This window comes from Plodia interpunctella, chromosome 17, assembly GCF_027563975.2.
Source record: "Plodia interpunctella isolate USDA-ARS_2022_Savannah chromosome 17, ilPloInte3.2, whole genome shotgun sequence".
Lineage (NCBI taxonomy): Eukaryota > Metazoa > Arthropoda > Insecta > Lepidoptera > Pyralidae > Plodia > Plodia interpunctella.
In genome coordinates this window covers 1,074,756-1,092,094 of record NC_071310.1, presented here as the reverse complement: position 1 = coordinate 1,092,094, position 17,339 = coordinate 1,074,756, and the positions used below count along the sequence as shown (strand labels likewise).

Genomic DNA, 17,339 nt, shown 5'->3' with positions numbered 1-17,339 from the left:
GTTAATTTCGCCAGCGATACTTAGGTCGCGTGATTTCATTATTAATCGTAGAAAGTTAAATGAGTTTTTAATATAGTAAAATAAGGTTTTTAGTATTTTTTTTTTTTTTGCAAAAGTGAAGACCGCATGCAATTCCAGTAGATTTTGCGTGATGCACGAACAAACATACAGACAGACAGACAAAAATTTTAAAAAATAAAAGGTTTTGGCTTCTATCAGTCCCATAAAGATCGCCACCATTATTTTTCTATAATATCTCCTATGTTTAAACGTAGACTACTTACAGTTGTATCATTATGTATATATAGATAAAAAGGATTCTGAAACGGTTCTCCGACAATTGCTTCGTCTACGAACGATTCGCCGACAGAATAGACGAGACATTCTGTCGGCGAATCGTTCGTAGATGAAGCGTTCTGTCGCTCAAACGCCCGATGTCGAAACATTCTGTCGACGAAACGTTCGTAGACGAAGCAATTGTCGGAGAACCGTTTCAGACTCGTTTAAGGTTTATCATATCATATATTTATCTATTCAAATTAAAATTCAAATCATTTATTCAGAAATTAGACCTTCACAGGCACTTTTTCTCGTCAATCTTTATATTTATAGTTATTTCTCACAAGCTACAAACTACTGGCATTTCAGAACGACCACTGCTAAGAAGAAATGCCGAAAGAAACTCATTTGAACAGTGTTGCCTTGTATCCCTATCATGATCGGCTTACCCTTATTGTTTCTTACAATGTTTTTTTCTTTCTAATAATATATAAAAGTACATAATGTAATGTTAACAAATATCAATTAACTTAATGAAAATATATGAGAAACGAGATGACCAGTTCCCTCTGGCAGCACCCGTTCACGAGTTGACGCATGGGACAGCCATCGCGTAGCTCAACCATAATAGAGGGAACCTCACGACCCGGCCCACGACGCCACCACCAGATTGACCATTTGAGTGAGCATGACACACTCGATTCCCATGACTTCATAATTACAATTCTTATTCGTCGAAATAGAAGTATAATTCAGACACTTGAAGATCACAAATCAGTGTTTATTGTACACTCTAATGCCTCGTATTGTCCCAATTTTCTTTCGCGGGTCTATTTAAAATGAAATGTCTCTAGAAATATGTGGGGCCTATGCAATTATTTTCCATATGTGTAAGTTTTATATTTACGAGTAAACACTGTTATGTAGGTATATATAAATAAGAATTTTTAAAAAAAGAATATCCGAAATATTTCGGTTTTACGTAGAAGATTATCCTCGTAATTCAAAATAAATGTAAGGATGGATTTCCGAACGTCCGATTATATGAAAACCTATTTGAAACGATAAATAATAAAGCGATATATTCAATTGACACAACGGACTGGAAAAATTTGTACACGATAATGCTGTCCAAATAACCAGATATCGGATTTGACTGGGGAAAAGGCTGCGAGCATTGAATGAAGTGGAGGTTGACACAGAAACACTATAAATAAATTAATAGTTAAAAAAAAAACTTGAAAAACACGCTTTTTATAAGTGTAAAAGCAAAAAATTACAACATCTTTCCTAACAAGTCCAAACACAGCTATGATACGATGTTCCATCATTCATATCTTCCGGCTCCATCATCAGATCAGTTCGATGTATTGTGATCAGAACTACATACAGCTGACAATTTTTATGACGCTACGATCCTTGGAAGATGGTTAAATCAGTTAACTTAGATTCCATTACATAGTTTCTCTCATACATACATCGACTTAATAAAAGCGTGTTAAAAAAAGTCACTTATCGCGTTGTCGCTTCTTGCGTAGTTTTAAAAATCGAAGCATACACGCAATGAATTGTTTTGCCGATTTTTTAAATAGAGTGATTCGAGAGGATGATTTTCGTGTATAACTCCAATGGTGCTTTATTCTATGCGTCACCCACAGATATGAGACCTTACATTCTTACATCTGTGGCCTTACTAGTATTTGTAGATAATAAATAAAATAGCTTAGATTTTATCACATGTCAAAGACGTAAGAAACCAATGCCGCAATGTCATTTCAAAGGTTAGAATAAAGTAAGGTTTTTTATAACCTTTTTTATGCTACCCATACCGTAAACTCCGTTGAATTTTAACCTCCTTTGCCAATCGTTTATACAAGTATATACCCCATACACTGTAGGTACACTTTGTACCCGTGTTACTGTCGTGTGCAGAATTTCAATATATTTATATTTGCGTCGAACGAAACGCCTTTTAGTTACTCGTATTTGTTCTACCGATAAAGGAATATAGAAGTGCGTTTAGTGAGAAATTAAAATCACAATTTCGGGAATAATTTCTTCTTATTAAAATTTGTGCAACAAGCACACATATGGTTAAATGCTGCAAAAATATTTTCACCAACTTGATGTCAGCTTGTTTAATAATGAATTCAAAAATGTTTAATGCCATTTATAAAGGAAATTTGAAGCGGTGGTGTTCCAGTGGCATAACTCACGCCTGTGGTAGGTCCCAGGTTCGTATACTACTCATGAGTTTGTATACCAATCTGACTTATGTATAGTAATTTTCATAGTATCTAACCTGTAGTCTAGTTGACTTTAGTTGCGACTACAAGCCGCTTGATGTCGGTACCTAGGCGGCTTGAATAAAATCTGAATAACTCACTAGATTGTTTTATTCACTTACAGCACTGGGTGTGGCTTTATTTAAAGAAGACACATTTCTACAGAAATAAGACTCAGGGGAACAGTTTTAGCTTATAAACGTGTCACTCTCATAATCTCCAGGACAAGGTCCAAAGGAGATTTTCTCTAATCTGCCCACAAAGTTCGAGAGTATATAAAGGAAATAAAGGAAGTTTCCGAAGATACAAAGATGGCGGATATACAGACTTTGGCATTATAAGTTTATGTAAGTGACACGCGAATTTTACTATTCATTTAACAAGTTGTAAAGAGAAACTTAACATAAGATACAGTTTCTCATTTCGGACCAATTAGATTTGATGTATTTTCAAAAATTATAGGAATATACCTGGAATTTGTCGGAGATTTTGGCCGCGTGAATTATCCGCGTGAATAGAATTTTATTCTTGTAAAGTATTGTCTTGAAAAGTAGCGACAAATTTCAAGTAAATTCGTTGAGTAGTTTTAACTAATAAAAAAATATATTCTGACAAATCACATAGATTGAGCTAGCCCCAAAGTAAGTTCGAGGCTTGTGTTATGGGATACTAACTCAACGATACTATATATTATAACAAATACATATAAAGATAAACATCCAAGACCCGGGCCAATCAGAAAAGATCATTTTTCATCATGACCCAGCCGTGGACCGAACCCGGGACCTCTCGGTTCAGAGGCAAGCACTTTACCACTGCGCCACCGAGGTCGTCAAATATGATATGAAATGTATAAACTTTTTTTTTCTTTTCACTACACAATATTTATTATCCATTGTGTCATTATAAACTCTGGTCGTCTAAAAGCTTCTGACAGAACTTAAACTATTACCGTCTTTATTACTAATTTGTCTAAGTATAGTATAGAAAAAAAAAAACTAAATAATTCCCTTACAATTTTAATCTCTACCAAGAAAATTAATTAAGGAACTGAGGTGCTTAGCAAAGTTTTTGTAAAGAAAAACTGCGCCAAGTCGGGTCTATTAATCAATTCCAAGCCAGGTGCAGGCGATTAAAAGTGCATAGACTTGGCGCAACTCACGCTTCGCCAAGTTCTAGTGCCAAAACACTTCAGTGTCGGTAAGTACTCTTTCTTTAATCGTGACATAATATATGAAAGATTTAATGACTATGAATTATAGTAGTAATTTGAGCGTGTATACAGACATGCGTATTACAAATACTGCAATAAGATACGCCTGATTTTGATACGGGAGATGAGTAATATATTCCAGTTTACATTATTATTTTTATACTACTAAGCAAGTAAACAGATATGCGGACACCTGATAGAAAGTGGTCACCGCAGCCTATGGAGTCTGCAACAACAGGGGTGTCACACGAGCGTTGCCGGCCCTGAATGAATGCACGCCATTTTTGAAGACAACCTTAGGGAAGCCTGCCCTACCCATCTACTAAAAATTTAGAAATTATATAAAAGAAGTACTTTGTAAAACGGCATATTACAAGTCTGACGATTATGTGAACGACAATAATGTTTGGCCCAAGCATGGTGCAGTATCCTCATAACATATGTAATTGATTTATGACATTATTACGTACGAAACATGATTGTATACAAAAGTACATTTCGCTTTTTATTTATATATTTTTTTGTGTGATAATTTTCAATAATTTTATTGGAAATACAACTTTTATTTTATTTATTCGTTCAAATTTTGATATTTTTTAATAATGATGCAAATTCGTCCTAATTTTTAATATATGTATAAGACCTATATTTGTTAATTGACATCCTTGGAGAAAAGGCTCGGGTGAAGTTTGTTGCGCCGCTTCTTCTTCACCTGCGCTTTGGAAGCCGGCAGTAGACTTAGTTTAAGTAATTTTTTGACGTCAATAATTGATGTATATCATCCTAAATTGAATAAAGAATTTTGAATTTGAATTTGAACTTATTTAAATTCAACGGTATCCATCCAGTAAATGTTTGGCTCGACGGCGACGACTCCACTTTTCAAGTTCGACGTAACAAAATATTTGGTTACCCATCATATGACTTAGCATCCCAAAATTGCTTGACCACTGTTATTGGACCACAAACACAACTCCTAAGTTTTGAATTTTCAATTTACTAGCTTCTTAAAAAAGAATATTTCTGAAAATTATTTTTATTTAGAAAGTACTTTTGTTGTCACAATCCGATTATTCGACTTCAATAAGTACAAAGCGACTTTAACTTTAGTCTTCAACAGTGGGTTTACGTCCAGTTCCTTTCCAAATAGACCAGCGCAAACCCATCTCTCGGTTGGGTCTACGCCCGATTTTTAGGGAAGAAACTGGGCAAATTCTGGGCGTAAATCTATTTATGGTCGCAAACAATCTCCGATTCTTGTATTGACAGAAGTCGAGTTTTCAAAGAAAGTTATTAAAACTAAAGCTCTTTGAATAAAACAAATTGGGGAAGTTATGGCGAACAACTAGGTTTTAATATTGTTTTTGAGCGAGTCTATTTTGTCAAAGGTTTGATAAAATAACGTGTTTTTCCTTTCTGTCTTGTGTACTGTAAAACAGTGTGCCTAGTTCTTCAAATTGCAGTGAACAATCTTATATAGTTAGGTACTACTATATGGTACTAGTAATTTTTAACTGACTTCAAAAAAGGAGGAGGTTTTATTTTAATGTATGTTACACTACTAATATACATTAAAATTGGATAGGTTTATGTGCATTCGACTGTACAACGTCGAGACGTCTAAACCGACGATTAACGGTTTATCGATTTGACTCCAATTAAAAGCAATTGGATTGTTGCTACTGCAACATACAGCGAGAAACAGACAGAGTTTTACAATATAATTTATCAATATTTAGCAGCAAGTTCTTTGTTGCTTTTTGAGACAAATATAAGTATAATTTCATATAGTATAATTTTGATGTTAAAATGGGTTTGCAAATGCAAAATAAATAGTTTGTTTGTTGCCTCTTCACGCTCTATCTACTAAAGCTCGATATTCTCGAAATTATGAATTATTAGAATGCGATATTTTAAATGCATGTAGTTTAAAGTATGGAAAAGGACATAGGGTACCTTTCATCCCTGAAAATTAACGCAGGCGAAGCCGCGAGCAAAAGCTAGTATTAGATAAAAATTACGCATATGAAACAAAATGATCGCAATTGTGATTCTTGATATATCAAGAATAACGTCTTGTGTGAGAATATAATTAATGATTTTGTCATACGTTTTCGTAACAAATCAATACAATATATCAGATCAAAGTTAGGTCATTAATTAGGTGAATGAATAAGTATAATCAATAATACGAGGATATCAATAAATACTTATAAATTTTCATTGATTAAGGTTTTTTGGAAAATCTTATCAAATTGCAAAGTTACCGATTGAACATATATTTTGAGAAGCTATCCTTGTAAACTTATCTTTATTGTTTACAATATGAAAGATCACATTGTAAAATACGTCTTAAGAATGAAGATAAGTTTATTAACTTATTAGTACTATTGTACTGTATCAGCGTTTTTGATTTTAAAACTTCCAACTTAAATAAAAAACTTTGATCTAGACCACTGAAGATATTCACCGAGCTAGCAAGCGTTATTATTCACAATCTGTACAAAATTGTATTACAATTTTATTTTTGATGGGTTATATTTTGTTTTCACATTGTACATACATTGCCACCTAAAGTAATTGTGAATCTATAAAACTGACTCAGTCGACTGAAGGCTTCTAGTTGAGTAAATGAACCACACACCGAAATATTTCTACTCAAAAATTGTTGTTTCCTTTAATCGAACTAATAACCACTATACTGATACTCGAATACCTGATATCGATGCGAATGCATGATTATTGCACGTTGCGTAGTTTATTATGAGTGATTTTATTTACCACAATGAAAAACCAGCGATATACGCCGAAACCCGCAAAATTTGTGTGACTTTTCCGCGATAGTGTACAGCCGGCAGATCAAGATACAGATCTAGAATAGTACAACAAACTGTATTAATTAACAAATGGAAAAGTACGAAAACTTTGGGGCAGTAAAATAAAGTTTTGAAAGTAAATTTTATAGAGTGAGAATAATAATAATTCATAAAATAAATCTTTATACGCCACCGTCTAGACTAGAATTCAAAGTTCATGTCATGTTTTGGATGACATTGCATTTGTAAAGTTAGTGTTTAGAGTTTGGGCTTGAAATATAACATAAATTATGATTTAACTTGTCGCAATGACCATTGTTTTTATGTCTATGTAATGTTAAAATAAATTTGAAAACTATTAAGACGTAATTATTTTTTATTGTGTTTTAAGAGCCAACATATTTTCATTGTATAGATAAATTTTTATTAGCTTTTAAATAACATAAATACAAATAATTGTTTTGAAATCGTCAACTATAAAAATAATTTACAAATTACATTTTGCTAAAAATAAGACAAAATCAAGTATCGTATAAAACAATATTTTTTTTGTTATTTCTGTTATGAAAAATCGCCTAAAGGCTACTGATATGACATTTATTTTTCTCTTGTTACAGACAAAGCCCCATCGGAGGCGACATTTCGAGGCGCAGAATTCCTGTCGTACGACCTGACGCAGACAGGGGGGGAGCCTATAGTAAGCACGCAGGACGCAATCTCCTTATACTTCAAGACGAGACAGCCTAATGGATTGCTGTTTTACACTGGTATGTATTATTTTGAGTGTACACTTTTTTTGTCTGTTGAAAAGTTCCCTTTTATGTGGTCGGACTTTGATATAGCTGATGCATCAACTCGTGAACAGCAGTGTTTATAGCCACGATTTGAGTGCTTACTTTTTTGTCTAATGTAAAGTTTCGGCTCATTACAGAATATTTTGATCGTAAATTGGGAGTAAATCCATATCTGATACAATAGAGATTCGTCATAGTTGGAATCTTGAGTTCTCTCGTGAACTGATGGAATTTCTCTCAATAATTTTAGCGACCAAAATCCTTAGAAACATTATAAGAAACGTTGCCTACTTCAAAGGAAACTGACATTAGTTTGATTTGAAATAGGCTAAGCTGAATTAATGATAATACATTACACACACAGAGATTAATGATTTTCTCATGTTCTCGTAACAAATCAATACGATATATTAGATCAAAGCTAGGCTATCATTCATCAGGTGAATGAATGAGTATAAACGATAACACGAGGATATAAATAAATTCATATAAAGTTAATTGATATAGGTACTTTATTGATTTTTTAACCATCATAGCATGTCATTAAATACAAATGTTACATTAATTTGAGTTATGCATTTTTCTCATATGTATTTCAAGAGCGTTATATCCATACTAATATTTTAAATGCGCGAAAGCCTGTCTGTCTGTTCCGCTTTTACAGCTAAACAAGCAATTTTGATGAAATTTGGTATACATGTAGTTAAAGACCCACGTTCAAACATAGACTAATTTTTTTTTCAAAAATCAATCCCCAAATGGCCATAATGGGGGTGTAAAATTTGTATGAAAATCGTCCGTTCCGCTTTCGCAGATAAATTCAGGAAGACGAAGCTGCGGTCAAAAGCTAGTGTACCATATTTTTGCCCGCCATTCTGCCGCCAGAGTTATATATATTACTAATTTATTATTTTGCTCCAGGTCACGAATCTGACTACCTGAACCTGGCTGTGAGGGACGGAGGAGTCTCACTGACCATGGGGCTCGGGAACGGGAAGCAAGAGATCCATATCAAGCCTGTGAAGACTCGCTTTGATGACCATCAGTGGCACAAGCTCACCGTCCACAGGAGGGTTCAGGAAGTACGTTGGGATTAAGGCCAGCACTTTTACGACCAATAGAGATTTCAGTGATATTTTTGTTCGATATTGCTTATGCGATATTTTATCGTATTCGAGATTATGTCGTACTGCACGAGAATCGCCGCCTTAGGTATGAGCTGATTACGTTTTGAATCGTAAAATTGTAAATTTTTTAAATTTATTTCGAAGCGTTTATCTTATGGGTCAAAAAATTAATTACTATAGATTTTTTTAAAATTTTTTTGTGTGTTATGAAAATTGTATTATTTTATTAAAAATGAATGTAGAGTGGTCACAACGTCTGTTCACTATCTAGAGGTTCTAGATTCAATTCCAAGTACGGACAACTCTTTCGCTCACAGATCTATCTGTGGTTTTACTCATTTCTGTATTTGTCTCCATTGGACCTACAAGCAAGGACCCAATTTAACCTGCGCAGAAAAACGTAAAGTTATAGTTAGTAACAGTTGATGTCAAAGTTGACTGGTGCAACCTACCCTTAGAGTGAGCCGTACTTCTTCGTGTCGACTTGACTGGACTATTTATTATAAACAGCTAGTTGCTGTGCATTAATTTAAGAATCACGATGCACCTGAATCTTATAACATTCCTCATTCACGAAGGGAGTTAAAAAAGTTCCACATACACAGTTGGCAAACCTGCAGCTCCATTAGGGTAATACGCGGAACCACAATCAATACAGCTAATGGTCTGAGCCACAGAAATGTGAATAAATATATATAATCTGTAGATATGTCATGTTGTCTTTTTATACGAGAACTAGTGTTGCCAGGTCGCACAGGATCATGCTATTATACTTATAAAGAAGTGTTTTTCCCGCGTGATTATTAAAAAATAGTGCTTTTATGCAGAGTAGCGCCATTGACCGTCAGACTTGTTTACCGAATCCTACGGAAACCGCATATTTACAGGATAAGTACCATGCCAGGATAACCATGTGTTAAATCTAAGGTATCAATATCTTAATACCGAATCATAAAAATCGGCTCAGCCATATGAAGGTGAAAAAGTAACAAACATACTCACAAACTTTCATTCTTTACATTTATTATATTAGTGTGAATACTATAATGTCTGAAGATTATAAAACATAAACTCTGAAATTATAAAAACAACTAATGAATTCGAAATGTGTTTCGGAATAAAAGAAATTTAATCTCATGTCTGCAAAAAATAGTTTTTTTTTTTGTTTCATATTTTCATAAAAAAATATCAAACCCGGGAGCCCGATTCTTTAAATCGAAGTTTTGACCATTTTCAACACCATCGATCGATCGAACTTTTTTGTTTATAAATTTGCTTAAAATCTTCTAAAAAAAAATGGAGAAAATTTACGAGGTAAACTTCGATTGCATGAGAGTCGGACGCCAGGTACACCTGACGCCAGGTACACCTAAGGTAATTAGTTCCATTCCATGGTCAGAACTGAAAGTCATCAGCGTTTCAGAGAACGTTTACTGGTTTACACACTGTCGTGGGGTTCCAAGGTTGATTTTTAGGGACTAAACAGAAATCGGAGTCAATATTTTTTTTTACTAGGACAAATCACACAGATTGAGCTAGCCCCAAGTTCAAGACTTGTGTTATGGGATACTAACTCAACGATACTATATAACAAATATAGATAAACATCCAAGACACGGGCCAATCAGAAAAAGACCATTTTCCATCATGACCCGACCGGGAATCGAACCCGGGACCTCTCGGTTCAGTGGCAAGAACCTTACCACTGCGCCACCGAGGTCGTCAGTCAATTCATTCCAAATTCAAAGTGAGCGATTGGATATTATGTAATTTCCGTTTTTCATTTTTCCTGTTTGGAAGAAAAAGTTGAGAAAAATGATTTTTGATTCAGTCCAATAGACTTTAAATAATCTTAAACGCAAAGTTTTACTTAAACACGCTTGTTTAAGTAAAACTTTGCTTTCTTAATGGTTTCTATAGAAATTTCTTCCAGTAGACTCGCGACATGTTATTATTACAATTCTATATTTTTCTTCCGCTCCCAGACCAGTGTAACATACAAAATGGAGTTTTTTAGGCATGTATTTTTCTTTTATAATTCTGTTGGCTGATATAAAAACACACGGCTTTTATCCGCAATTCATATTATGTTTAATAAAATTAAATAAATAAGCAAATATAAATAAACCTTCATAATTTGGAGATAGCGTAACATACGGAAAGGACAATTGTTTATCTAAGCGTGAGCCTCGAGGAATCTCCTTATTTCTCTTTTAGATGTTTTTTTCCTAAATATTTATCTTTACCCCTCAAATTATTATTATTAACTTAAAGATTTCCTATTAATAGAAGTGCCCACTTCTTTCACTACGAGATCTTTTTAATTTTCTACAAGTCAATTTGGAGCAAAAATATTTTTTTTGTACGTATGTATGCATGTATGTATGTAACGCGATAACTTTCGAACCATTGGTCTGATTTTGATGAACATTCAAAGTTATATAGGATCTGTCAATATAATTTTTAAGTTCGTGCGGCATCAAAATAGGTTAACTCGTTTGTGAAATATTCGCAATTTTGTAAAAACTCATGAAAATTTATTGTGTTCGCGAGGTCGAAGTTCGCGGCGAAAAACTAGTTATTTGTAATTAGTTTCATCTATTACTCTGTCGATGAAACCAAATGAAATGAACAACACTGACGGACTAACAACACTAAGCAAATTTGTACCGTCGCGATAGATTGTTAGATTATACATAAATCGGAAAAGTCTTAATTCTGACCTTAGGGATATCGTTATGCCTCACCAACATGTCTAGTCCTTGTTAAATATTTAAAGTGTGCACTAAAATTGATTTCGCCGAAGATAGTTTTTTCATAAAAAATACTTGCATTGTTACAGATCACACCACATACGAGTTTTTGCAGGGTAAGTATATCGACAATTTTTTTTTCTACCGATTGGATTTCTTTTTACTTTATAATTTTGATGGCTATAGACATAATTTACTTTATTCAAAATCAAAATGGTTCTCTGCATCTGACTTCGTGCGCTGTTAATAAAATGTAGCCTTTGTTACTCCTATCTGTGCCAAATTTTATTAAAATTTATCCAGTAGAGTGAGTTCTTGAGTTTATTGGTAACAAACAAACATATAAACCTTTTCTGTTTATATTATTACTATGGATGTAGTAAATAACATTAATTTAAGAAATATTTTTATCTAAAGATCCCAAATCATCATTGTTATTATCACATCTGCCACGCGAAGGCCACAGCTGGACGTAGGTAGTTACAGTTATTATAGAATACAACTCATTAAACTTTCCAAATGATGCGAGTTAATTTAAAACAATTTTAGAACGATTTATAAGATAGTGGGTAATTACATTTGTGTAAATATTCTCCTCGAAATTACGGTAATATCTACAAAGCAATAAATCACTGCCGGAATGGTCTAACTTCCAAGGTTGTAACAAAAAAAAAAAATGAAAAGGAACTCGCTCAAGTGAACCATATTTCTTTCATCAATCAAATTAAAGTTTCCCAAATAGAAAATTGCAATTAAAACTGATAATAACTGAGGCCTGTTCACGTAGGAAGCTATGAATGAGTCTACAATAGGACACAGCACAATAGAATGCTCTAGAATATAAATTAATATGACTTTCACAATTCGATTGCAAATTCGCGCTCGCGCCGAGCCGCGCGCCGCTTCAATTGAAAATCATTTTGTGTTCAATATTTTTCATATTCAAAGATTATTCTTTTATACATCCATTTTATGGTAAAATACTCGTATTTAGGCTGAAGTTGTACGTGTTATATGAAAGGAAATAAAGAAAGAAAAAATATTTGCAAAAAACAAGACCTTGAAAAGTTGAAAGAAATTAAACATAGGTTCTAAAAGTTAATATCAATTTGTATTTAAATTCGGTCCACGCCACACGATTTTCAGCATTCAAAATGGATTTTCTCATGTTCCAGAATAAATGTAGGATTGTTTTTGTTATTGGAGTTTTTATTTTAACTGACAGCAAGCAATTCAAATGAAAAGGACAGAATGTGCGTGGGAACATGAACAAAAATAACGTGACGATTGGACTGTAAACGGACGGAGATGGAGCGAAATGAAATACGTGTATGCTCCTCTTTTTTTAGGGTTCCGTAGTTATAAATTAAAATCTGTATATGACAAAGATTCTCTAACTTTCATCTCTGCTTGTTTCCGGTTGCATTCGGGGTTGTGAAGCCGCGAAGCCCGGGGTCAGGATAAAAAAAAATCCTTAAATTTTTTAGGGCTGTGGTTTTACAACCGGCCGCCTGCTTGACATCAACCCTTCTTGGGAATGCTATTGTTAGCCTATCACCTTCCTAGACTATGTATGTCCCTTAGTCGCCTCGTACAACATCCGCGGGAGGATATGGAGTATCCTTAAATTTTTTAGGGCTGTGGTTTTACAACCGGCCGCCTGCCTGACGTCAACCATTCTTGGGAATGCTATTGTTGACTATCACCTTCCTAGGCTGTGTCCCTTAGTCGCCTCGTACGACATCCGCGGGAGGATATGGAGTGGTTCTATTCTATGACGATACCACACGCCACACTATATGCTATATATAATCCCTGTCAAGATAAAGCATTATGTGTATATTCGTAGCGTTTTAAATAAAATCTACTTTTATTTTAATCTATTAATTCTATCGCTGTCTACAATATTTGGTTTGTGGAGCTGGCAATCTCCGTCGCTTCCTACTAATCATATTCTGTTTACACACGCACGAGTTTCGGTTACTTTTGATCTCTCTCTTATAAATATTAAATAGAATAAAATACAAAATGATATCTGAAAGAATCCTGTAGCAACATGTGATAATAATTCAAAGCTTATTTAAAATAATGTTTGATACAAAAGGCTGTAAAAACATAACGAGATTTTGCGCATAATTCTCTTTAGAAATGAATATTCATTGGTCCATATATATTTTTTTATTTGCACCAATAAAAACTCTGTTTGGACAGTATGAATGATATTCTCGTCCAATTAGAAGGCGGTTAATTATTAGCCTCATTATCTTGGGGACAATCATAGACCCTGTTTTTACGTTTTAGATGTTTGTGACAAATTCAAATTCAAAATTCTTTATTCAATTTAGGATGATATACATCACTTATTGACGTCAAAACTTACACAATAGAAATTAAAGATGTTGTTTTTAATTGATAAATTCATAGAGGTATTCGTAAGAATTTCAATCGAAATTACTTTCCAGTAATTTCGTTACTAATATGAGTATTTTCTTCCGAACATACTCATATTAGTAACAGTAAATACTTAATAATTTTATATATCTAACCCTTCACCAGGAATCACACTTTCTATTGGTTAAAACCGTATAATAAATCGTACAGCAGTTTTTGATTTTATCAGACAAGAACAAAAAGACGCGGTAGAAGACTATATTTCCTTTCCTGATCCTTAAATATTATATATGTAAAGATCAGGAAAGGATATTAATATATATATATATATTAATTTTTGATAATTTGTCTAATAAGACATTTTAATCTACGAAGCAATAGATAGTACTTATGATCTGTCTCCCTCATAAGCGTAAATTCTTGGCTGTATGCGTCAAAGCCAGAGATCCGTTTGGCTGCCGTTTTAAAACAGCCAACTATTGTTGCCATTCAGCTACCTAAGTCCCCATGTTCAAATCCACGAGAGGATATGGAGTGGTTCTATTCATACGCGGGAACACATAGAACCTATATTATTGCTGCTCATAATAACACTAAACGACTAGTTTCTCCAATATATCAAAGAAGAACGGACATGAACGGCGCGGGCGATATCAAAAAACTTGTGTGTTATGACTGAAGTTTACAAACGGTGCTGCTACAACTTCACCCGGGTCCCTCATTTGGCTGAGCATGTGTTGTGGCGTGTGTTGATGATTTGTGGAGGAATTATCGAATACTTTATTATTACTAATGTAGGTAGTTGTCCATCGAGCTTATCGCCAAATATCGGATATTTCATGTTCATCATTTTCGTACAAAACAATCATTGCAAAACTCTTTAAAGCTTACGATTTTGTAGTGCGAAACTTGCTGGAGCTAGTTGTTGGTTTAGAAAATAAAAATATGTGTGGAACGGGAACAAACTGAAAGATTTCTCTTGACATTTCTTCTCGTTCTGAATTGCTAAACGATTACAGATTTGAGAAATCACATTTAACTTAGAATATGACGTGACAAAGTGCTCGTATAGGAATTATTTCTGAATAAATGATTAGACTTTGATATAAAGCTAGTTATTATATTTGCCCGGGGCTTCGCTCCCATGGGAATTTTGAGATAAAATATAGCCTATAACAATCTTGGAGTACCTTTCTAATGGTGAAAAAAAGAATTTTTGAAATCGGTTCAGTAGTCTCGTAGATTACCCGCCTCAAACATACAAATTCACAAACGCTTACCTCTTTATATTAATATGAGAATTTTAAGATAAAATATAGCCTATAGCAATCTTGGATAATGTACCTTTCTAATGGTGAAATAATTTTTGAAATCGGTTCGCTATTTTCGGAGATTACCCACCTCAAATATACAAACTCACAAACTCACAAACCATTAATTACCTCTTCATAATAATAGTATAGATGACTGTTTGGTACCAAAATAAAGAGAGAAAAAACAAAAGATAGCTGCAATGTATTCTGGTGAAGCCAGATTTGAAACTTCCTCACTCTACAGGTATCTGCAGTTGTGGACGATGTCTACCTGGAGCATTCGCACGTGGCCGGCTCATTCACAATGCTCGCCAGTTCGCGGGCGCACGTGGGCGGGTCTCTCAACGCCAGGGCGTTACCTGGGGCTAGAGTACATACCAACTTCATCGGCTGCTTGAAGAAGGTAAAATTTCCTACATATTAATCTTTAAAAGTATTTCTTTATAAGTATTTACCGTATGCGCCTGTTGTATATAATTTTAGATATGGGAAACTTAATAATTTCTCATACCGTCTCGTAATGTTCTCATACCAAGTGAATTATGTAATTCTTTATGAGAAATAAATATATTTAAACCCATTTAATTTCAACTATCTGCACTAAATTTATCGGTTGTTTGAAGAAGATAAAATGTCCCGACACATTCATTGTTTCGAAAGAAAGTCTTCTCACAAAAACTAGCATTGTAATCTTTGCTTACGTTTAAAGTAACATTTTAGAGTTATTGAAGAAAATATCTCGTTGACCAGGTGGAGTTCTCAGCGGACACCCTGAGATTAAACCTCATAGACCTGGCGCGAACTGGCAGCAAGTTGATCACTGTCACCGGGAGGCTGGACTACGCCTGCACAGCTGTGGATTCAGCTGATCCTGTCACTTTTACCACCAGGGACGCGCATTTGGTAAGTTTTGCACCAGACTTAAATATTTTTTATCTTTTCAAAAATACAATTTGCTTAAGTAAAATGAGTCAACTTTTGATAATGTACATTTTTTTAATAAATCGTCTAAAGTGAGGTAAAAAATTACATCAAAATCCGTTGCATGGTTAAAAAAGAGAAAGCGACAGACGCGGCGCGCGATTTCGTTTACTTTGTAGTGATGGTACTAGGGGCTAAATATGTACTTAAATAGATTATAATAATTACTAACATTTGACTACCTCTTTACATGGCAATTGGGAGCCAAAATTTGAATCAATTTGATGACTTTCACAGCGTCTCAAGTAATACTATCAAACGTTACAATAATAATATTGTCAAAAACATTTTAACCTGGCAATAACATGGATAAAAGTTTCCCATCAAGTTTTATACCAAGAAACTGGTATACAACATTTGTTTTTGCTAAATACTTGTTTATTTCCACCCTTCCCAACATCCAACAGAACCTCAATCGATTTATTACACCGAAGACGAAAGTATCTACCACAATGGCCGTCCAGACCCGTCACAAAAACTAAGCACCAATTAAAAACAATGGGGTCCTCGCTTCAAAAATCTACTAACCAACTGAATTGAGGAGTCTATCAGCAAATCTAAGAGCACTTCCGTGGCCGGACATTCCAATTCGTCCGGTTGGAAATCGCTGGCCACCCGACGGACTTTAAACGTCATTCGGTAATACTAAGTACTCTTGAAGTAGCGGACTCTTCAATTTAGCCGAGTGTCCGGTTTGGGCCATGATTAGACCGAATGGGTTATTCGATTTGAGTCGAGCGGTTTGGTCTAAGGACACTAGAGCTCGCAGATTGATCTGTCGACTGAAGTGTTTTTATCTAACTAAATGTGTTGACTAGACTGAGTGAGTGAATGAGGCGATTTTATATATTTTATTTTTCATTTATTTCATCTAGCATATTTATAAATAAAATGTGAAATAAAAGTATAGTTGATTGTACGCGTGTTTGTCTTACGATCGCTTAGTACAGAAGTTTTGATTGTAAACCTATCCAGTGGATTAAAATTATTTAACTTAAATGAGATCAAGTTTTTTATGCTATATATATATAATTGTCTCTCTCTCTTATCCTCACGTGCTCCCGGTTGCATTCGGAGCCGTGGCGCCCCAAAGCCATATATTATATAAGTGGTCTTATTCAAAGGTGGAACCACACGCCCTATGTATAATATTATTAAACATACAGTCGTTGAGTTCGTATCTCACAAGTCTCTAACTTGCTTTGGGTGAACGCAACATGTGTTATTTGTCACTATATATTTATTTATTTCTATGTAATACGTTTCTTGTATTAGTGACTGATAGACTTAGTATAGATATAACTAAAGAACAATTTATGTGTTAGTAGTAATAAAGCATAGTGTACGATAATATTTGTGATTTTACATAAAAATCCAACTTATAATT

General features: G+C 34.2%; 1 protein-coding gene across 7 annotated transcripts in view; it reads left to right on the top strand.

Annotated features, from left to right (window-relative positions):
* Window positions 1-17,339, top strand: part of LOC128676850 (neurexin 1-like) — a 157,362-nt gene that overhangs the window by 118,968 nt on the left and 21,055 nt on the right. For all 7 annotated transcript variants that reach the window (XM_053757246.2, XM_053757245.2, XM_053757243.2 and 4 more), the window contains exons 6-10: window positions 7,211-7,360; window positions 8,309-8,469; window positions 11,357-11,383; window positions 15,216-15,374; window positions 15,722-15,874. In XM_053757246.2, coding sequence (XP_053613221.1) covers window positions 7,211-7,360; window positions 8,309-8,469; window positions 11,357-11,383; window positions 15,216-15,374; window positions 15,722-15,874 — 650 coding nt within the window. The remainder of the gene's footprint in view (window positions 1-7,210; window positions 7,361-8,308; window positions 8,470-11,356; window positions 11,384-15,215; window positions 15,375-15,721; window positions 15,875-17,339) is intronic.